General features: G+C 28.6%; 3 protein-coding genes across 3 annotated transcripts; 2 read left to right on the top strand and 1 right to left on the bottom strand.

Moving 5' to 3' along the window:
* The first annotated feature begins 1,184 nt into the window (after positions 1–1,184).
* LOC103839232 (transcription factor bHLH92) lies at positions 1,185–11,428 on the top strand. Its single transcript, XM_009115735.3, has 3 exons — positions 1,185–5,510; positions 5,665–5,952; positions 8,481–11,428. Exons 1-3 carry the CDS (start codon positions 5,163–5,165, stop codon positions 8,580–8,582), a joined length of 738 nt encoding a protein of 245 aa, XP_009113983.1. The 5' UTR covers positions 1,185–5,162; the 3' UTR covers positions 8,583–11,428.
* LOC103839233 (transcriptional regulator TAC1-like) lies at positions 6,611–22,866 on the bottom strand. The gene has a single exon (XM_033280397.1). The coding sequence runs from the start codon at positions 21,410–21,412 to the stop codon at positions 21,002–21,004; it is 411 nt and encodes a 136-aa protein (XP_033136288.1). The 5' UTR covers positions 21,413–22,866; the 3' UTR covers positions 6,611–21,001.
* On the top strand, positions 17,700–18,440 carry LOC103839332. The gene is made up of 2 exons (XM_033278310.1): positions 17,700–17,940; positions 18,052–18,440. The coding sequence occupies exons 1-2, from the start codon at positions 17,700–17,702 to the stop codon at positions 18,438–18,440; spliced, it is 630 nt and encodes a 209-aa protein (XP_033134201.1).
* Positions 22,867–24,122: the final 1,256 nt, after the last annotated feature.

Below are 24,122 nucleotides of genomic sequence, written 5' to 3'. Positions count from 1 at the left end.
TTGAACTTTCTACCATTGTCATTTACTTAAGTTTAGCGACTTGGTTTAACGTAAATCTCTACACAAGAGCTTGTTGACCATAGCAGAGAACATCGTACTAGTAGGGCTATTACATAGTATGCATGAGCCATGACCTTCATATGAATCTCACTGAAATTTCAGTAGAATAGATTTGAAATATCACGGTTTGTGGCATATGATAGTGTATGTTTAAAAGTTTAAAAGAGTTGATTTGCGTATCATCCATCGCATGTGATTTACGGGTAGAATGAGCGGATGTGGAAAATTCATTAGCCGTGAACGGTTATGGTGTTACGTGATTATTAATCTTTTCCTCTTTGTCCTAAACGACGTTAAGTGCTTGATTGACACCTGTTAGAAGTAACACCAAAAACATTTTAAGAAAGAGCAAAGATGGTCATGTAACACCATAACACTTGATCGGCAGTGGGGTTATTTTTTTCTTTTTGGCTTTTTTATTGTTCTCAATTCAGTTTATTAGCACTTTCACATATCAACGATAGCCAAAGCACTCCCCTTTTTGGCGGAAAGTTGTTAGTAAGGACCATTAACCATAAATTTTTTCTATTAAAAGAGAAGTACTATTTTTATCTAATACAAAATAATCATATTAAAAATCTAGGTTCATATATTCAAATAATTTTTTTATTGTTTACATTAGTTTATTTAATGTAAAACATTTCTAAATAATTATAAAGATATTAATAACAAATCAATTTTAACTATAAATTTAAATTTTAGTTTTAGGAATAACAAAATCTGTTGATAAAAAATCTAACAAAATATTTTTAAAAATTTAAATATTCATTTAATTAATGCACTGATTAATTTCGCAATTAGTAGTATAATATTATTGTTAATTAATTTTAATTAATTTTTTTTATTATAAACAAAATAATGAAATTATATGCTAATTTTATAAATTTTATAAGTATATTCTACATTATATTAAAATAGAAGTAATTAATGAATTATGTATTAAAATTATGTTTTTTGTGCAACATATTAAAATTATGTTTTTTGTGCAAACATATTAAAATTATATTTTTTTGTGCAAAAAATATTAAAATTATGTTGAATTGATAAACCAATATATTTTGAAAAATACTTTCATTAAGATAAATAAATAAAATATCATTCACCGTTTAAAGTGACTAAAATATCATTCGTCTTTTAAAATGATTAATATTCATAAATTAAGTAATAATTTTTATAAAAAATAAAATTGTTAACATATGTGAAATTTTAATATTTAGAACTCTATATCATCTATTAAGTTATTTTTAAAATGATAGTAATATATTACTATAAATTATTATATACAAAATAATATAAAATTTTATATCTATAAATGAAATGTTATCCGCACGGGTATGCGGGTTAGAATCTAGTATTCATTAGTAGAGGTAGGGTCTGAGACATATCTATACTATTAAAAGGGAATCACTCTTAAAAAATCTACTTAAACAAAGTTGTTGGACCATTTCATTAGACTTAACTATTTATTTGGTCTTAACTTATATTTCTCTAACTATATAAATACTTTATATAATTTAAATGAATTCATTTATTATTTTCTCATAATCTATTATATAATTGCTCTAGCAATAAATCTATATGAATATATGATAAATTATTCAAATGTGATCATTACCACATATAATTCTATTAGTAGTATAAATTTTTAATGGTTTAGTTATGTTTAATAGATATATAATTTGTATTTTAAAATTTTAAGTACTCATTTGATCCTTACTTTGGTTTCTATTTTTTTATGCTCGATTATTTATGAAATTCAGCTTAATTTTGAATTTTTTTCCAGTTTGGTACGGTTTAGTGCATTCGGGTAAATGTACTCAAACATATACATTATCTCTTATATAAGAAGAATTTATTTAATTTCAAAAATAAACCCGCGCTTTCTAAGCGCGGGTCAAAATCTAGTATACAATTAAATCAGGATCCTATTTTAAAAAATTTACATTCAGCCCTTCAATTTTCATTATATTTACATCTAATGTCATTTATTTTTCACTCATAAATATAATTAATCTTAATAAATGAATTTACAAACAACATGATGAATATGAGTTTCCTTATAAATCATAGGTATTATATTAAATTACCTAATATTTAGCAAATTTAAAAGATTGCAATCTTTCAATTTAATACTTAATAAAAACGATTTTATAAATAGCATAAATATATATAATCATATATGATTTTACATTTATTGAACATTCTCAAATCTAGGTTATAAATTATTGTTTACAAAACGTGGTTTTGCAACAATATGTTAGTTTAATTTTTAAATTAATATGCACGATTTTAAAATGCTTACAAAACATTGTTTTTTGGAAAATATACAAAGAAATTCGATTACTATGGTATATTCCAACATTTTTGCTGAGTTGGTTTATAAATCGATATTATTTTTATAAAATGTGGACTATATGACCACAAAAGGAATAATAAAATTCAATACTAATTTCTAGAATATACAATTTTAGGATTGTTTCTAAACATCGTTTTGAAATTTTTTAATATTGCTTTCTATCAACTTCCTTAATGTATAGCTATGTATCCAAACACAAAAACGATCTAGCATTTTTAAAGAATAACTTGGGGAAAACATTATGTATTAACTACAAACTTGGACATCAAGGATAGGGAAAACGGCTTATCCATGCCCGAACTAGGGGTCGCTGAGAAAATACATACTTTAACTTTTACTGCATGTCAAAACATACATTCACTAATCAAAAATTTGAAATTCATGTATGAACTAGGGATCGATAAAAAAATACATACTCCAACTCTTATTGCATGCCAAAACATACTTTAACTAATCAAAAAATTGAAATTTATGCCTAGACTTTAGAAGTCAACCCTAATTCAAATCTATACTATTATTTGCGAAGTAATTTTTGGCAACAAAACTCTCACGTTAAAAATTAGAGTGGTTAAAGTCTATGTTACCCCTAATAAATTTTTATACATATTCTATTATATAATAAAATGAATTTATTTGTGAATTAATTTTTCGCAACAGAGTTCTCACGTTAAAAATTAGAGTGGGTAAAATCTATGTTACCCTTACTAAATTTATATATATATATATATTCTATTATATAATAAATTAATTTTATGTTAAAAATCTTATATATATATTTAAAATAATTATGATGATTCTTATATATTATGTTGTTATCTTAAAATAATATTTTACTATTGTAAAAGTAGAAAAATTAAGAGAAGTGAATTTTTACAATATTATATTTTTTAAAAAAATAAGATAATTCTTATATATTGTGTTGTTATCTTGATGTAAATATTATTTATTATAATATTTACTTATACAAATATATCTTAAAATCACTTCTTAGGAAATATCCTTATACAAATATATTGCTTCATTAATATTTACTTAGATATTATTTTTGTCTTAAAATTTAACTTTCGTAATGGTAAAATATTATTTCAAGATAACAACACAATATATAAAAATTATCCTATATTTTTTAAAAAAATATAATATTGAAAAAAATCACTTCTCTTAATTTTTTACTTTTATAATAATAAACTATTATTTTAAGATAGCAACACAATATATAAGAATAATCATAATTATTTTTTTAAAAATATATAAGATTTTTAATATAAAATTGTTTTATTATATAATAAAATATATATATAAATTCATTAAGGATAACATAGACTTTAGCCATTCTAATTTTTAGCGTGAGAGCTCCGTGTCGAAAAAAATATTTCGCAAATAATAGTATAGATTTAGATTAACGTTGACTTATAAGACTAGGCATAAATTTTAAATTTTTGATTAGTTAAAGTATGTTTTGGCATGCAATAAAAGTTGGGATATGTATTTTTTATCGACTCCTAGTTCAAGCATGAATTTTTGAATTTTTGATTAGTGAAGGTATGTTTTGACATGCAGTAAAAGTTGGGGTATGTATTTTCTCAACAACCCCTAGTTTGGGAATGAATAAGCCGTTTTCACCATCAAGTATATGTAATAACTACGAAAATTAATACTGGATACTATAAAAATATTATATTTCTCTATAATCGTGGATATTAAAAAATATGTAAACTGTTGCTAACTAAACTATATGTATTTTAAAAAAACAATTACTTGATCATTACTCTAGGTATTTCCTTAATAGAAATCAAATATTCCAAAAATGTTTAGGTTGCACGGTTATCGACCATCGAGTAACTTAAACCTATATATACACCCACAACATAAATTGTCATTTTAATAGATTTTGACCCACTTTTGGAAAAGCTTTATACTTGCGTGTTTTGCTAAATATTGTTAACATAATACAATTAATTAAAGGCTTCTACACCCAGGTCTGGGGTTCAAATCCCAGACTATGCAAATTATTGCAGATTACAGGATATCCAGGTTTCAAGTCTCGGAGAGAGCGGTTTATTAAACAATTATGCAAACTATAGAAGAAAGGCTTGCAAGGGATCTTCAACATGGTGCAAATAAATCTGGCCAGGCGTGGATCTTCATAGCACGGCTCAGGTGATGCAGTTAGGTATAGGTCTTCATAAGGCAGGTAGTATTGTCGGTTGTCGAATCGTCTATGTAATATTTTCTATATCATAATTGTAAGATCATAATAAATCAGCGTTAAAAAAAAATACAATTAATTAACATGTTAAAGTTGTAAATAAAATAAAAAACACTTTGTTACTTTCTTTGAATAAAAATAGAAAATAATAGCTCCTCCTGAAATAAACGAATCGAATTTTATAGTCAAGTCGTTCACACACGGGAACTTTCCTATCCTATTCAAACGTAAAGACACGTCAAAAGAAATATTGTTGCCAAGATACCTCACTTGACTTTCAATGGGCCTATGGCTATATGTTTCTCTGTTTCCTACGTCGATTGACTTTGTCTAGAATTATCCTCATACGTCACCAATATAAACAAGAAAGTTGGAACGATGCATTGACCATGTGCTGAATATGGTTCTCACGTGTGTTAAATCAACAATGGCCCAACCCCACGTGTTTAAATAATAACATATATATAAACACACACGAGACGCACAACATCAAACCACAACTCGAGATCCTTAAAGCAGTGAAAAAGTGAGAGAAAGATGGATAACTTCTTTCTAGATTCCATTTTGGAAGAAGAAGACATATTCTGGGATCTGATCGCCGGTGATGTCTCCGGCAACGCTGACAATACCGTAAGTGTAGTAAACAGAAGCGCTTTTAGGTCATACGAGAGGAACACGGAACAGACGATGGTATCGTCTTCATCGTCGGTGAACGTGAACAAGAGAATGTTGAATCTTTTGAGAAAGATTTGGGAGGAGAAGAAAAATGCGTTAGCGCCGGAGAACGAGAGATGCCGACAACATATGATGAAAGAGAGGACGAGAAGAATGAAACAAAAACAGAGTTACTTAGCTCTGCATTCTCTATTACCATTTGCCACTAAGGTACATCACATTTTGTATATTAAATTCAAATGAAGCTTATTTTTCTCAAATGGTTTTTTCTTATATTTTGATTCTCAACGACATCGAGTAACTAATTACTATAATTATTATTAATCTATATTAATTAATATATAACTATAAAAAATTGTTTCAGAATGACAAAAATTCGATTGTTGAAAAAGCGGTCGATCAAATTGGGCAATTAGACGAGTATAAGAAAGAACTGGAGAGAAGAATGAATGTGTTGGAGGCAAAATCAGCAACGGATCATGATAAAATGACTGGAACAAAGATTAGGTTTAGTCTACAAGAACCCTTGTCTGGGATCGATTCAATGGTAGAAATTCTTCAATGTCTTAAATCAATGGGGACAAAACTCAAAACGGTCCAAGCCAATTTCTCTCCTCACGAATTCTCTGCGACCATGAACATTGAGACTCAGGTATATGTCCATTTCATTTTTTTCTAGGTTTTGGACTATTATTAGAGTTTTTAGTAATTAAACCCTTCAACTAAAGATTAATCGTAAAAAAAATCTCAACTAAAAATTCTGTGAAATAAACCCTCAACTTTAATTCCATTAACATATGTTATCATCCGTCTAAAAAACCGTGACCGAGGGTGACATACATTAACGGTATATAAGTTGAGGGTTTATAATGTTGAAAACTTAGTTGATGAGTTTCTTTACGATTCAAAAATACTTGAGGGGTTTTATCAGTAAAAGTCATTAAATGGTTTAAAAAACGTTATTATCATTTATACATTGTTTTATATTGATATAAGCCTTTAAAACTAATTTATAAATTGTAAAACATTACTTTATAACTGATTTATAAAGCTTGAAAATTATTTTAATACTTTTACATATGATTTATACGGTTTCACAATAATTTTATAAGTTTTTACAATTTATGCTACTTGTTAGAATAAAATAATCTAACATTCTTCGTGATTCTACTGAAACATAAAGTAATACAATAAATCAAGAATAATATATCAAATATATTATTTTATTGATCAAGAAAACAAAAATATAACATATTTGTTCAAAAATCAATGAGAATAAAAATAATCATGCATTATTTGGGGGGCGGGGGGGGGGGATAGGGGAAAGTATGAGCCGGAAGACGGAAACCATAAAAATAGAAAAAAATGCGTCCTACTTTAAATATAAAGATTGACTTCATAGATGAATTATCCTCGACACTACTTAAAACTTAATATAAATTAAAAACTTCAAATTATTTGATATTTGACAATGATGACATGAATACACAAATTTTCTTATATCACTATTGCCAAATATCAAATTATTTAATATTTTGAAGTTATATTAAGTTGTAAGTATTACTAAAAATTATTAATTTAGGATCTATAAATTAATTTTATAATAAATTAAAGTACTAAAATTTATAAATTATTTTTAAAGGATTATATCAATATAAAACAATGTATAAATGATAATAAATTTTTAAACCATTTAATGACTTGTAGTGATAAAACCTCTCAACTATTTTTAAATCGTAAAAAAATCCCTCAACTAAGTTTTCAACATTATAAACCCTCAACTTATAAACCGTTAACATATGTCATTCTCCGTTACGGTTTTTCAAAACGGAGGGTAACATATGTTAACGGAATTAAAATTTGAGGTTTTATTTCATAGGATTTTTAGTTCAGAGTTTTTTTACGATTAATCTTTAGTAGAGGTAAAAACCCCTATTATTATTATTATTATTGAAATTAAGATTTTGGAGATCTCTACATTTTCCCTGTTATACTTTTCTAATTGAGCTAGTAGCCTTAAATAATATTTAGATTTGTATGATTACAAAACATATAGAAACCAAAAATATCCTGTGATTAGGGTAGGATTATCGGGGGAGAGAGGGTGTTTAGTGGGTTTCTTAAGCGGAGAGCCACAAAAAAAGCAAAAACCGGTTGCAGAATAGCCAGAATAAGAATCGCTATTTGATTATTTCTTGTACTGTTCATAGATCCTACTAATACATGACGATCCGCGATTGGTTGAGTTATATATAATTTTTTTTTATTCAGACAAAAAAGATAAAAAAATAAAAATAATAATAATAAAAAACCCATTTGGCAATTTGGGTTTCACCGTTAATCATGGTCTTAGGTATAATTCAGTTCACGTTTATATCGCTATGATATACATGCACACCAGCGTATATAGTGCTACACTGCTAGTATATCAATAGTTATCTGAAAATTTGCTTTGTAGGTTGAAGTGACGGTAGTCTAAGAAAATATCAGAAAAAGTATCTTCAATTAAATATATTAAGTTGGCTAATTATAAATATTATGAAGCCCATACTACTAAATTTATTAGTGGTTGATATTTTAGAACTACTAAATTCCTTCCTAAATTAAATCATAGCCTATAAATATATTTAGTACCCTTCTAATTCAAAAAGTGAAAATTAATATTCATCAAATAACGCATAATGACTCCAAGAAAACCATAAATTATTTAACCTTTATATGTGAAGTTTCAGAAAATATTCATAACATATCGCTTTATTTTCTTGTCTTTTCTTCTTTTTGATAAAACATATTGTTTTCAATACTATCTATAATAACAATCCAACAAAAGAAAAAGAAAAGCTTATGCAACGCGGATTAATACCACTATTATATAAACACATATAATGGAAGGTGTTCAGAAAAAAAAATATTTCTTCTATTCCTAAAAGAAGGATTAAAAATTCAGTTTCCACAAATATAGTTTTCAAAAAAATTAAAATAAAATTTAAAATATTTTTAATAATTAATATTAATAAGTTGTACATTTTAAAAACCATTAACTGAAAATATTAAATTAATTAGTAGCATTGGTTCATAATTATAGGAAAATATGTAGTGAATAAACAATACATTTAATTGTTATATTTTTAATATGAAAAAATAAATTTATAATTAGACAAGGATAAAATATTTTGGCAGATACGAGGAGAAGAGGTGGAAGAGAGAGTGGAGAGAAGACTCCAAGAAACTGAATGGAAGCTCCTCGTTCTCCCAGAAGCTTCGCGTATCGAAGACTACTGAGTTCCCTTTGTATTGACTTTCTGCTTTGTTGAAAAGAAAAGTAACATTATTCTTTCTTTTATAAATTCTATCGACTATCCGATCGGTCCCAAAATAAATATATTTAGTGTTACAGAATAAATTAGTCTGAAATTATACCATATTATTTGACCCAAATTTAAACACCTTAAACTATTGTCAGGGATGAATCCGTCGTTTGTTACGATCGGTTTGCTACTTTTAAATTTTGTTTTTATTATATAATTCAGTCTGAATCACTGAACCACCAATTTACAATATCAATATCTATTTAAAATGTTATAACGTAAAATTGTAAAATAATTTGGCATTACTACAAATACTAACTATTATGTGTGTCTTCAACTTAATGATATATCTAATCATCTTAATATTTACACCAAAAAATGATATATATATATATAAATATATTTTGGTAAGACATTAAAAAATGATATATCTAATTTATTAATTTAGAATCTTATTTTTTATTTACCATACAAAAATCTATGTTATTAATTAGAAACTTAACTACATATCTTAAATTTACTCATATATGATATTTTCCTAACAGAAAAAAATAAGCAATATACATCTAAACAATAACATTCCTAAGAAAAGCCAAATATATTTCCATTATGATATTTTCTTATTGTTTATCATATTTAATCTACCAAATTTTATATATATATTTCAGTAATTAATTTTAAAATTAAATAGTACACCACTATTATTTTTGAAATTATCATATTAACTTTTTTAAACAAAATAAATAATAATTTATTGGTTGTAAGTTTTTATGTTTGATTTCGTAATAAAACTAAGAACACCAAACTGAAATATAATACACTAAAATAAAAAATATTCTAAAATATAATATTAAATAATTTAATTTGGTCACATAAAAAAATTCGAGAATAAAAATTTTAAACAAAAATTAATAAATTTTTAAACAAAAATAAATAAAATTTTAAACAAAAATTAATAAAATTTTAAACAAAAATTAATAAAAAAATGTAATAATTCATGTAAAACTAATGTTACAATTAAGCTATTAATATGATGTTGCATTTTTAAATAAATTAACAAAATAAATGATTAATCTATGATTAGTACAATTTCATCAAAAAAAAAGAAATTCAAAAAATATATAAGTTTTAAAATAATATTATATATTTAAAATTAATATTAGATATTTCTTTATAACTTATTTTATTGTTTAAATATTATTTTAAAAATAAACATATATCCGCACGTACGTGTGGCTTCAAATCTAGTCTATTATATTAAAATAGAATTCATGACTTCTTTCATGTATGATTTTTTAGTTTGGACTATTCTTTTGAAATTTTATTAAATGTATTTTATTAAAACTAACAACACATAGAATCTTTGAACTATTATAATCATATGACTTCTTTCATGTATGATTTTTTAATTTGGACTATTCTTTTGAAATTTTATTAAATGTATTTTATTAAAACTAACAACACATAGAATCTTTGAACTACTATAATCATAATTTCTATTAATATTTTTCATTTTAAATAAAAAAAATATATTTTAAAAAATCTAATAAATCAGCTTGAATTTTTTTTTAACAAGATCTTAATTTTCAAAAATTATATGTAAATATTTTAACAAGACTTCGTAATTAGTTTTTAAGTATTATTATACATCAATATATTCAGTTATCATTTATAAAATGAAAAATTATTTCCTTTTATCTATTTTATAGTCATAATCAATCATGTTAAAATAAAATTATTATATTGAACTAAAATGATAAATTTATATTAAACTGCAAATTTATAATTTTTTCTTTCATATATATGTAAAATATTCATGTTAAAAATATAACACAATGACAGAACAACTTAACATTAGCAAAATTTATAATACATGTATAAAATTAAGATTTTTTTTATATATAATAATATATTATCAAAAATGAATAAAAGTAAAAAAAATCTAAAAAGAAATTAAGTTTTGTAAAGCGTGTTAAAATTTAGCATAAATTAAATACAAAATAATATTCAAATATGTTGTTTCATGCATATATTAATTTGTTTAATAACTAAATGCAAATACAGTAAAATAAATCTATAATAAATAGCAACAAATACATACGACGGTTTTAAATAATTGTGTAACTACAACATATAACTGTTAAATTATTTTATCTGAAATAGTTATATAAACATGTAAATATATGATTAATTTTTCAAAAATGTATACTACTAATTATCTAAAATAAATATCTACGTATATAAAACGGAAAACAAACACCTACGCGGTTATGAGGATCGAAATCTAGTTAATGTTCAGTCAATAATGTTGTGTTAGGCATTAGTTAATCCAATTGTGATCTAATATATAAGTATCGAGCATTACGTATTTAACTATTCATCCATGAGGGGAGTTACATAAATGTAATGTAAAAATATTTGGGAAAATTGTTTTCTAAGAGCAAAAAAAATGATAACTATGTTTTTTTAAACTAATATCTATTTTGTGTTATTTTTGTCTATAAAATTTTTAAAATAATTTTAATAAATAGTTTTACAAACAAAAAAATTGGAAAAATAATAACTATTGATAAAATACCTAAATGAACTTAATAATATTTTTTCAGCTCTAAAAATGGTTAAATCATAGTTTTCAGATTTTGTTCTAAATCAAATAGAAATGACATTCTACGAAGTAGAAAACAAAATCCACTGTTTTCATTGAATCTACAATGTTTAGAAATACGTGATTTACGTAAATAAGAGTATTCAAAAAATACTTAGAATATACATTGCACGCTTAACCTACCAATCTAAAATCTTTAGAAATCAAAATCTACACATTAATATAAATTTAAAACACGTAAAAACCGACTTCTACAGTTTTACTGTAAATTTAAAACATCTAGAAATCAAAATCTACACATTACTATAATTCTAAAAATTTGTAGAAACCGATTTCTACATTTTAGTGGTATTCTACGGATAAAAAATCAGTTCATGCGGAAGCACCATAGCCTACTGGTTAATGTTTAAAGGTTTCTACACTCAAGTCTGGGGTTTTAGTCCCAGACTATACAATTTATTGCAGATTACAAAAAATCCAGGTTTCAAGTCCCGGAGAGAACGGTTTATTAAACAATTATGCAAACAACAGAGGAAAGGCTTGCAAGGGATCTTCAACATAATGCAAGTAAATCTGGTCAGACGTAGATCTACATAGGACGGCTCAGGTGATACAGTTAGACGTAGGTCTTCATAAGGCGGGTAGTATTGTTAGTTGTCGAATCGTCTATGTAATCTTTCTCATATTATAATTGTAAGATCATAATAAATCTGCGTTAAAAAAAAGAAATCAGTTCCTAAAATTATGGAAACAAAATATTTGGGAATATTCACTTTCTTATTTTGAAAAAATTGATTTAAAAAAAAGAATAAAAAAGTGGTAACCTTCTTTTCACTCTGTATTCTATATTTCATTGATTGTTGTTCACAAAATGTTCACAAAAATTTCACATTATTTCTACCATGATTCATATCTATGCTTCCACGGATCGATCGGTCTATAATTCGAAATCGGTCGATCTGTATGAAATTAACCTTTGTCGATCGATTAAAATGGACCAGGTCGGTTACTATATGCTCCGCATTTTTTTCTGCATAATGATCATGATCGATCGATCCGTTCGACCTTGCAATTTTGGATCGATCGATCCTGCTTGATCGAATCCATTATTTATTATATTTAAAAATTACATTTTAAGGACATTATTGCCATTTTGAAAATAATTAGCTTAATAAGAGATAAAGTATATGAGATTAGTTTAAAGAGACGTAGTTATCATTTTTTGCTATAGAAAAACAATTTTCCCAAAATATTATTAGGGTAGAATAAAGTCAATTTTTAGTAATACTACAGAGGATAAGAGAAAATAATTTGAGTATAATTTTATAGCAGTGATACAACGCATAGGAATAAAAGTTTTTTGTAGTAAGAGTAAGCTGAATGTAAAAAAATCTCTTAAAATTTTGAGTATAATTTTATAGTAGACTAGGACCGGCCCGCCCTACGGGCGGGATGTAAATTTTAAAATAATTTTAACAATTAGAATAAATGTCTAATATATTTTTTTATCATTTAAATATTTTACATGTCATTGTATTTGAATATTTTTTATATCCCAATGAAAAATTTGTGATTAAAATTTTAATTTCTATAATAAAATACAAATGATTTTAAAATTATATGAAAAATATATTTTTAATATATATACATATATCTATCGTTTACATTAAATACATAATATATAAATCTAAATAAATATTTAAATATAATATATTTGATGTATATATATATATTGCTTATAATAAACTAAATTTTGATTTTCAAACAACACTTAGGAACTACTAAAACGATTTTACTTTTGAATTTTTATTTCCATATATTTTTTTCTATCAAAATATACGAATGAATATTTTTTTAAAACCTAAAGAGAACAAACTAAAACAATGGTAAAATCTTGTTATGTGAATTTTTAATAGAAATAAATATTCATATAAATTCATTTAGTTGGATTTTATATAGGTTACTCGATTTAAAAAATATATATTAAATGTGATTTTACTTAAAGATAGTAAAAATCATATTAATCCATTTATATATATATATATATATATATATATATAACAGAATATAAAATTTATTATGTTCAAACAATTTTCAAAATTTTGTTTGGTTTTCGGTGATGGTTGAATTTGACATTGGTTTTCGGATATAATACTTTAAGAACCATTCAAATATATAGGTCATGTCTATTAGAAATCTAATAGAATGTGAGACTTTGATTTTTGGATCGATTCGGATTTTTTAAGTATGAATATTATTGACTAATTATGTTAGGTAACTACTAAAAATATATAATATGTTGCAAACTTTAGAAATAATTTTTTACAAATAATTATGCAACTTGATATATTTATATAGTTACCAAAAATTATATTAGATTAAATTAATATTAAACACAAATATGGTTACAAAAAAATACATAACTATGAAAATTAAATTTTTTTAAGAAAAACAAAAAAAATATTCTCGCCCTTTTGATGCGTAGAAATATGTGTTTGTAACAAAAAAATTTAAAACCGTAATAGTCATGAGAATAAATTGGAGAATACTATATTAAAGTACAATGATTTGGTATCATTTTGTTTTGATAGCGCAGTGCATGATAAGGCAAGCTTTGAATGATGAATTTAGATTTTGAATCATATCAAATCCACTGATATTGGCCTGTACAGATTTGAATAGGATAACAGGGAAATCATGTAAGGACAATCCGCATAAAGAATCTGTGATTATTTTTCTTTCCAATACTGAATATCATGAGTTAAAACAATCTCACGAAAAGCGTAGAACTATCCTAAACCGACAAACAAACACTCGTATGTGGTCTATTATGATCAAAATAATTTTCTTTTTTAAACAAAATTATGAATAGCATACAAATATATAATATTCTTTTATTCTTCCTGTCCTTCCAAGACTAAGTGATAGCGAATGTATGTTGACATGCTAAAGCATATTTGGTGGGCGTCATAACGAAATCTGATCCAGTAACGGTGAAGAAACTCGAGCGCCACCGTAGAGAAAAGAATACACTTGCTTCAGCCGTATCAGATTAGGTTTATTGAGTACGTTTTCTTGGGCACAATATTAAACAAACGTGCATTTAACAAAGCATAGCGTTTTGTGGGCAGGGACAGGTGTCGTAACGTGAGACCTCAACTTATTGACCTGGCATCTGACGTGGAAGGCTCTGGAAAGAGGAAACCTTTCTTTAGGGCGTCAGCATCGGCGTCCTTAACCAAAGTCGTTAGGAATTAAAACAGTTAAAATAAATTGAAATTACATAAAACCGAAGCAAATGTATGTTAATTAAGAAGTTTTGATATCGCGTCCTTAAGGGCACATGTCATCGTGGGAGGGGAAGCACGTTTTAGGGTTGGGAAAGCGAAATAAACCGTGTCGAAGTCATTCTCATCCTCTCCCTTCTCTCTCTCTCGACGGCGATTTCAACCCAATCAAACACCTCTCTCGGTGTAGCTGCCTCTGTCGCTGTCTCCCTCGATATCTCCGAGGATCTCTCCGTCGCTGTCTCCCTTGATCTCTCCGTGGATCTCTCCGTCCATCTCGCCGTCTATTCTCGCCCTCGATCTCTCCGTCCATCTCTCGGCGTAGCTGTCTCCGTCGCAGTCTCCCTCGATCACTCCACCGATCTCTCCGCCGATTCGAATCTTTACCAGGTATCGCTGAATCCTCTGTCTGTCGCTTTTGGATTTAGTGTATCAACTTGTCGATCTATCTCGTGTGTATCTGGGTTTGTGACGATTTGATTGTATGCATGGTGTTTGTGATTGAATAGTTGGTGTTTGTGATTGAATGCCATGTCTGAGAATCCTTTGTTTGTGAATGTCTATCTGTTGTTTTGTTTTCTAACTTTCTGATAGAAACTAGTACTTGATGTTTGTGTGTTCCTAAGAAGAAACTCATTCGATATGAAACTTATTCGATTAGAAAAGCATGGATTTGAAACTCATATCATTAACTCGTTTTAGAAAGAAATTGATGAGTATCTGATTAAGTATTCACGAGAAGGTAAGTTAAGTTTATTACAGGGCATGGACATAGACATTTGAAACTCATAAATCGATTGCATTAAGTATGTAACCTGTTCGCGGAAAGCAAATTCATAACTGTTATAGGAGTTAAGTTAAGTTTGTTCTCAACCAAATATGAATAGTGAGACTTAGTTATAGTATCAATGTCCTGTCTTGTTGCATTGGTGAGAATTATAGGATCAATTTGTGGATATCATTGTACTCTGTTTGAAACCAAATCCTCTTTTCAATTTAATGAAATTGTTTGTTCAATTCGCTTTTCTTTTTAGTTGTGTAGTGTGCAGTAACTACTGATTAGACCTTGGTAGTTTATTGCCTACTCTTGTTGCTTCTCATCAAACTTGATAGGTTGTACTTCTCTATTTAACCCCCGTACTAGAGTTAATAGCTATGTACTTGTAGTTTTATAATAAGTGTTGATTAGACTTAGGTAGATAATGGTTAGGTGTTATGGAGTTATTACCTGGTTATATTTGTCCTATTTAATCAGATAGAATATGGTAGAGCTTAATAGCTCCATCCCAGCCTGATAACCCACCAGTGGAGACACCAGTGGAGCGGTTGGTGAGAAAGAAATGAAATCCTGTTGATGACGAGGTCCTGATAAGTGTCTGGCTAAACACATCAAAAGATGCTGTTGTCGGCACTGAACAGAAGTGCCGGAATTTCTGGAAACGCGTAGGACATTACTTTTCAGCAGCTCATCATGAGAAGAGAGATGGCGAGCATTGTAAGCAGAGATGGCATAAAATCAATGGAGATACAAACAAGTATTGTGCAGCATACGCAGCTGTGGAGAGGCTTCAAAGTAGCGGACATAATGACAACGACTTAGTGAAGAAAGCTCATGAGATATACTTTGCGGATCACGGCTCCAAGTTCACCTTGGACCATGCATGGTGTCTTCTGAGATACGAACAGAAGTGGCTGAGCCTGAACACTCCAAAGTCTGGCGGTGAGAAGAGAAAGACTGGTGAGGATGGTTCCCAACCATCAAGCAGTAACGTTGGTGAGGAAAAGCCCCGTCCTGAAGGTATCAAAGCTGCGAAAGCAAAAAGGAATTCTAGGAAGGGGATGGCTGTCGAGGACTTTAAGAGTGTCCATGAGCTCAAGATGGAGGATTTGGCGAAGAAGGAGAGGCTCTCGAAGCTGGCCATTTTAGACACTCTCCTTGCTAAGAAGGAGCCAACCGAGAGGGAAGAAAATGTGAAGAACATGCTGTTGGCCGAATTTTTCTAGTTTTTAAATCCTAAGAGTCTATGTTGTGTAATATCTATTATGTTTGTGTTATGCGTCTAGTGTTGGAGGAGAAGCTGTGACTTGTGGTCTATGTTCTGTTTTTAAATTATAATTGTTGGTGTTTAATTATAAGAATTAATTTCAGTTTAATGTGTGTTGTGACCTGTGTTCTATGTTCTGTTTTTTAAATTATATTCTCTATCTAATGTGTTCTGTTTTGATTATTCTCAGGAAATGGGATTGGATTATTCGTACACGCAGCCGTCTGAGTCGGAGGATTGCGGTTTAGGAGGTTCAGCAGACAGTGGAAACAGCTCTACAGAGATGTATATCCAGCTGGACCAAGCTCAGATCGAAGCCGCGCGCCATCAGTACCCTCCGCAGCCTGAAGTGGAGTTTGGCTTCCCCAAGGAGTGCTACTGTGGTGGAGAGCCACTTGTAGCCACTTCTTACACAAGAACTGACCCGGGGAGAAGGCTCTACACCTGCAAGAACAAACAGGACGGAGACTGCCATGTCTACAAGTGGTGGGACGTCGCGGCTACTGAGGAGATCAAAGCACTTGGTGCACAAGTGAACCTCCTCACTGATAAGGTAGATTCGCTTTCATTCGTCGGTTACGAGGAGACCGAGCTGCGGGAGTTAAAGGAAGTTCAATTTGATGTGGAGCAGAAATTGGTTAGGTTGGAGAGCATTGTCTGTGACTTAGGTAGAAAGAAATCTAGATTTGAACTAGTTGTAGGTGTTCTGGTTGTTGTGTTAGTGATAATAGCCATTGGAGTAGCTGCTCGTATGTAGGTTTATATGTCTTGTGTTTATCCATGTGTTTTGTTAAATCTTGTTCAACTCGGATTATGTAACCCTATCTAACTCGGATTAAATCTTGTTTCAAAGTCTTGATTCATTATTTTTATCAAAACTCTTACTTCATTCAAAAATTGAACTTGTTTCAACTAAAAGAAAAACGTGTGTGATCATGTACCTACTCTCCCAACTACTTTTAGTTGTAATATTGAGAAAACGTGTTTTTACATATACCTATTCAAATAACTAAAATTAGTTGTAATATGAGAAAACGTGTTTGGTTCACATATTGTATAGCTATAAATATAACATGTCTTTCAATTATAGAGTCATAACTTTCCATTGTCGATTCACTTCTAAAACAATCACAACCACTTCTCATTAATTTATAATGGCTTCTTCATCCCATTATCATTATCATAAAGATGATGATGATGAGATCGATCTTGATACTCCTTATGAAGAATTTTATAACAATTGTGCTCTCGTACAAGAACCAGAAGATAGACAACGCCGTAATGTTCATGAGAGACACCGGGAAGAAGGCCACACCTTGCTTTGGAATGATTATTTTGCCGACAATCCAACTTACTCTCCCGCTCTTTTCCGCCGACGGTTTCGAATGAACAAAAGTTTGTTCCTGCGTATTGTGAATCGTTTCTCCACAGAGATTCCGTATTTTTGACTAACAGAAGATTGTACCGGACGGACAAGTCTCACACCTCTACAAAAATGTACTGCAGCAATTCGACAATTGGCATACGGTGCTGCGGCGGACTCGGTGGACGAATATATCCGTCTAGGCGAATCAACGGCTCGAAAATGTTTGCACAAATTTACCGCCGGAATAATAACCTTGTTTGGCAAAGAATATCTACGACGTCCAACACAGGAGGATCTGCAGAGACTACTACATATCGGAGAACAACGTGGATTTCCGGGGATGCTTGGAAGCATCGACTGTATGCATTGGGAGTGGAAGAATTGTCCCACGGCTTGGAAAGGAATGTACTCACGAGGAACCGGAAAACCGACAATTGTGTTGGAGGCCGTAGCTTCGTATGACCTCTGGATATGGCATGCGTTTTTTGGAGCACCAGGTACTATGAACGATCTAAATATTCTTAATTGATCACCTGTTTTTGACGACATTATTAATGGCATCGCGCCACAAGTAAACTTCTATGTTAATGATAATCAGTACCATTTCGGATATTATCTCACTGATGGTATTTATCCGAAATGGGCGGCTTTTATTCAATCTATCCGACTACCACAAAATCAGAAGCATTCATTATTTGCTCAAACCTAAGAATCAGTTCGAAAAGATGTCGAGCGTGCCTTCGGAGTCCTTCAAGCTAGATTTGCCGTTGTCAAAAATCCGTCAAAGTTATGGGATAAAGAGAAAATAGGAAATGTTATGAGAGCATGTATCATACTCCATAATATGATTGTCGAAGATGAACGGGCATCATTCACTCAGTATAACAAATTTGAGTTTCAACCAAGAGAAGTTCCGGATACATTTACCGTCAACATGCCTTCGAATATCAGTGAAAATGTCGGCACTTCAATGGATCGTCGAACGAGGCTTCGGAATAGACAAATCCATGAAAACTTAAAAGACGATTTGATTGAAAATATATGGGTTAAATTTGGATATCTTCCGAATAATATGTAATTTTAAGTTTCTATGAATAAATTGTGTGTTTTAATTTCTCAACTTTGTATTTTTTTCCACTAATAAAATGTTTGTAATTTAAAAAACCTAAGGACTTATCAAAAGTCCCACCCATAATCAACATTTTAACAAAAGTCCTTAACCAAAGTCCTAAACTACATAAACTAATTAAATACTCTAAGGACCATTCTAAAAGTTCTATTGATGCACTTGCTCTTATATATAAAGATAGTTTATTTATCTTTTGGAATTATGAAACATTTATGTATATTAAAATATTTCATTATCGGACATGATTTTTTCTGTCTATTAGTCAAGCATTTTTCCTATGTCAATTTATAACCGATAAATATAATATTAATGTCAAACTTTGAAATCATTATTTTTTGTAATGAATATACAATCATATTTTTAAGTATATGTATGTTTCTTTCATACTTGCCATCTAACATATCTTAACATAATCGGTGAAATAATCTTTTTGCTACGTTGACAAAAGAAAATATTTTTGCTACAAAATCAAAAAGTCCGTCAAATTAAGCTTTGGTATTAATTGTTCTTATGATAGATAATTTGTATGAAAATTTACTTGCATGTCCTGAATTCACCACCATATCCTTTTAGACTGATTGTGTTGATTGATAAAGCTTGCCCTTCATTTAAAAGTTGCTTATGTTTCTGCAAAACTTTATTCTCAATAAATACATGCAATCTTGTACCCTTAATTTATTAAAAAAATAGCATGGATTAGTATTTTCTAATATCATGAAGAAACATTAACACATTATGAAAAAAGTAGACGGAACATAAAATTAGTATTTGACTGATTAACCAAAGCGTCATTAGAATAGTCTCATATATATATATATATATGTACTATACCATGTTTAAAGAAATTTTTAAAATTGATTATTTTACCTCACATAACATGTTATATTTAAATTAATGGTTAAACATATTTATGGTATATGTTTGGCATATTCTCCTTTACAAAGATATCTCGTATAGGTGCGATTATTTCGGTAATCAGAAATTATAGGAAGTGTAATTTTTAAAAACAATATAAAAATCAAATATCACATTTTACGTAGTTATCAATCAATCAAATATTATACTATTGTAAAAATATTTTAATCATACAACAAAATATATCGTGTATCATACTTTAGTTTTGAAAGCAAATTCCCTATACCCTAAAAACTAAACCTTACATGTTTTTCAATCTTAAACCCTAATATACAATATAATAGTACATTATAGTATTAAGAAATTGTTATAAATGTAAATGTATGATTTCAAAGTGATAATATAAAATTGGAAAACAACTGAATTAGTTCGAATTAAAACTGTATATCCAAACCATAAATGTAGCATAAACCCTAAATAATACCAAATACTATGAATATGTTTAGAATATACATCAAAATTTATAATATGATTTTAAACAAGAATTCGAAAGCATGATAATCTAGCAAGTTTTGATCAGGAGAACAACATGATTTAAGATGAACCGATATTGAACTTGTGATAATTAAAACTAGTCTTGTTAAGCTAATCTTGTATAAGCCATGTAAGCAAGTTTCTATTGCCGGCTGTTGTATGGAATTAAATCATATATTTGAATCATCATATATGTCATCTTAGATATGTTACATTTTAGTTAATTAAGTTATAAGTTATAATGTTTTCACCTAATCTTGTTCTCAATTAATAATATGATAAGTTTTTTGTTTAAATTTTTCCGTAGCAAAGAGTTTTATATCAAAAGACAAAAATCACTACGCTGGTATTTGTAGTAATATTTGTGACATACAATTTAAAGATTAAAGATGTAGTATATCTCAATGATTGATCACAAAACATGCATAATTAGATAACGCCCAAAACTATCTTACCTTGACATATAATGAACTCCTCATATGCTCCCTAGCTTACATATATATATCAACCCCGAAAACCATATAATAATCCAAAAAGGTATTACACAAATATTGATGTAGTGGTTGATGATCTCATAAGCCAAGACGTAGCTCCAAATCGATTTCATCTCCTTCAACGACCACGTTTTCTCTCCTTGTAACCATCGAACCGATTCGTAAGCTCAAGTTCGTGGTCGCCCTAAACACGACGGATTCAACTTGCTCGTAGCCTCCACGATCAGATGATGCCACGTGGAAACATCTTCGAGCACTGGAGAGTGCTACGTCAGCGTCATTTTGCTGCTTGGCCGCCTTGTTGAGACGGTCACGTCGATGGATATTCATGTGACCACCCAAAGCTTGTGCGTTCGTGAAACCTCTTTTGCAGAAAGTGCACTCGTACATTCGTCTCGTCACAGTGGACGATGTAGTAAGATGATGAAGAACGGCCCCGCTTTCTGATGATGTGGACGACGATGATCTATCACACTCCATATTTTGCATATGTTGCTTCAGTCGGTAGAGAGATATTTCTGAAGAAATGTTGAAACCCTAAAGCTAGGATCTTGAGGCAAGTTTAAAGATGAAAGAGCAGTCAAATGTGTTGGGTACATATAAAGATGGTTTTATATATATAGAGATAATTATACTTTTGGTGTTGTATTTTTATGTTTGGTAGACATGATTTGGCTTTTCCTATCATGGTATATTAATGTACAGTATCCAAAAATGTATATATCAGTTTTATCGATTTCTTTTCGTAACTATTACCGTATATGGTTGTTTCCCTCTCATGCAAATATTATTAGCAAGATTATATAACGTATCCTATGATAGATTATTAACTTGCCAATAATAGCAAGTTTATATAGCTAATTCCAAGAAGCAAAGTAGTGTGATATTAGCAATGTGATTAGCCAGTATTTCATCATAATTTTAAAAAATATTGCTACGAAGCTAGCTAGGAGTTTACCGCTCGAACCTTCTTTGGAGAGATCGATGAAATATGCAGCCAAAACAGATCGGACTCATCTCGAGCGAGGGTGTGTAGCCAGTTAAAAGGCAACACATTAGATTATAACACCTGGACCACATCCCAAAATCAGTTGCCTAATACAATAGAAGTGGCGGTATTCCTTGAAAATTCGAATTCAAGGGAAAACTGAGTTTATGCTTTGTTTCAAATCAAAATACCACTAGATGACCATTGCAACACTTCCAGGTGAATAAGACTATCAGTGTTCAATGAATTATGGTACTCCATATAATTCTCTAGTAAATCACTAATCACACAAAAAATATTTTGTTACTTGCGATTTAGCAATTAGCTTAAACTTGTTATCTTCTTGTTAGCAAACCAAATATTTACACCTATTTACCACAAAAAACAACATTTACTTTCGCCTCTACTAGGTTTGTTTACAATACTCGTATAAAAAAAAAATTACGAGCATGAAAGCATGGAAAGAGAGACATAACGAAAGATTTGATTAGAAATCACATAAAACCTAAATAAGTCAATCCTCAGATTAATCCAAATAGCTGAATCCAAATAAGCCTCAACTAAACTCTCCAATTAGTCCGCATAGTTACGAAAAGATGACAATTAAAAGGCAAGGGAGTGGTTTGAAATCAGTCGTATTTGTTTTTTTAATTTATAAGCATTCCTTTTGTGTTTGTCTTGTAATAGCCCAACGTTTTATAGCAATTTGATCGGTACAAGACCAAATATGAAATTAAGACTGACTACTTTTTTTACTACAAAAAAGATCACTAGGATTGATTTACAAAAAGGAAAACGTGTATAGAGATTGAAACGCGTTAGGATACTTCTAAAATATATCAAAGATATAAAAATGTTACAGAATTATGGAATACACTAGGTTAAGACCCGCACCTTGTGCGGGAAGAACATTATATATATATAAATTATTTTATATATTATATGTTTATAACATATTATAAAATAATAAATATATATTGAATAATTAAAAAGTTATTATCTACTACTTATATAACTAAATTGGTGCGAACATATAAATAAATTTTATAAATCAAAAAAATATTTTTTCTATTTGATATGAAATATAATTAAATTTAAATGATAGTAACATAAATATGGTATAATTTTAATATTAATATTTATTAGATGATGTTTTATTGCTTTTTGCTCATATTTTTTTTTATCATTTGTATCTGTTATAGCAAAAAATCTAATTTAGTAATAACAAAATTTTCACTGTGAAATTAATGGTTTAAGTAATTTATAATAATTTTAAAAATTAAGTTGTCAATATTTTTTCAAATTTTTATCAAAAGAATGTTCAAAGTAAATTTCAAAATTAAGGTATTTATGTATTTTTATAAGGCATATAGTTTAATTTAAAATGATACATATATTTATATATCTTTTATTTTTGATACTTATTCAATGAGACTTTCAACATAAATTATTTTTTAATTATTTGTATCATGTCATAACAAAAGTTTTAAATCATAGATCACAAAATTTGAATGTGAAAGTTTTAACAGTTTTAGTAATTTATACTCGTTTTTAAAAATTCAAAATATAATATATAAATATTTTTTTTAATTTTTGTTATATAGTTATTATGATTTTTTAATTTATTTTAATAGCTTAAAATTAAACAAATATAATTATAATACACACATATTTTTATCAAATCTTTATAATTCAAAATCATTAATTGTCATATATACTTTAGCTACATTAGGCAATTCCGTAATCTTATTTAAGGAAATAATGAAGCACATTAATAATGTATTTATTGTGGTTTAATAAAAAGCTTATTATATATTTAGATGGACCAACCTATTTCTCTAAGAATTCTAAGAATCATTCTAGGGATGACACATGGCTACAAAAAAATGTTGGAATGTTTCTCAAATAATATATAGGGGATAGGTACAATTAATTATATACCATATTTCTTAATTGGACAGCTAGGCAAAAAACAAGCTGGAGACGAGTCATTTGATAGCAACTCGGGTACTTTGATTCGCTTAGACCATGATTAATCCCAGTCTCTGAACTGAAGTTTTTAGCTTCGGCTAAAAGACGGTTCTTAACTTAAGAACCAAAACTAAGAAAAGTTAAGAACTGTCTATTAAATAAGAGATATAAAAGTCGTCTTTTAGCCGAAAAATGTAAAAAAAAATAAAAAAGTGTCAAATCATGGGTTAAGAACCCCGG

This window comes from Brassica rapa, chromosome A09, assembly GCF_000309985.2.
Source record: "Brassica rapa cultivar Chiifu-401-42 chromosome A09, CAAS_Brap_v3.01, whole genome shotgun sequence".
In the NCBI taxonomy this organism is placed as follows: domain Eukaryota; kingdom Viridiplantae; phylum Streptophyta; class Magnoliopsida; order Brassicales; family Brassicaceae; genus Brassica; species Brassica rapa.
This window is presented reverse-complemented; position numbering and strand designations above follow the sequence as displayed.

Bases quoted from the DNA above. Each gene is read 5' to 3' on its own strand.
- LOC103839332 (XM_033278310.1), top strand. From the start codon at position 17,700: ATGGCTTCTTCATCCCATTATCATTATCATAAAGATGATGATGATGAG. The intron at 17,941-18,051 runs GTTTGTTCCTGC...AATGTACTGCAG, and splicing joins ACGGTTTCGAATGAACAAAA to CAATTCGACAATTGGCATAC.
- LOC103839233 (XM_033280397.1), bottom strand. From the start codon at position 21,412: ATGCAAAATATGGAGTGTGATAGATCATCGTCGTCCACATCATCAGAA.
- LOC103839232 (XM_009115735.3), top strand. From the start codon at position 5,163: ATGGATAACTTCTTTCTAGATTCCATTTTGGAAGAAGAAGACATATTC. The intron at 5,511-5,664 runs GTACATCACATT...AAATTGTTTCAG, and splicing joins TATTACCATTTGCCACTAAG to AATGACAAAAATTCGATTGT. The intron at 5,953-8,480 runs GTATATGTCCAT...ATATTTTGGCAG, and splicing joins CCATGAACATTGAGACTCAG to ATACGAGGAGAAGAGGTGGA.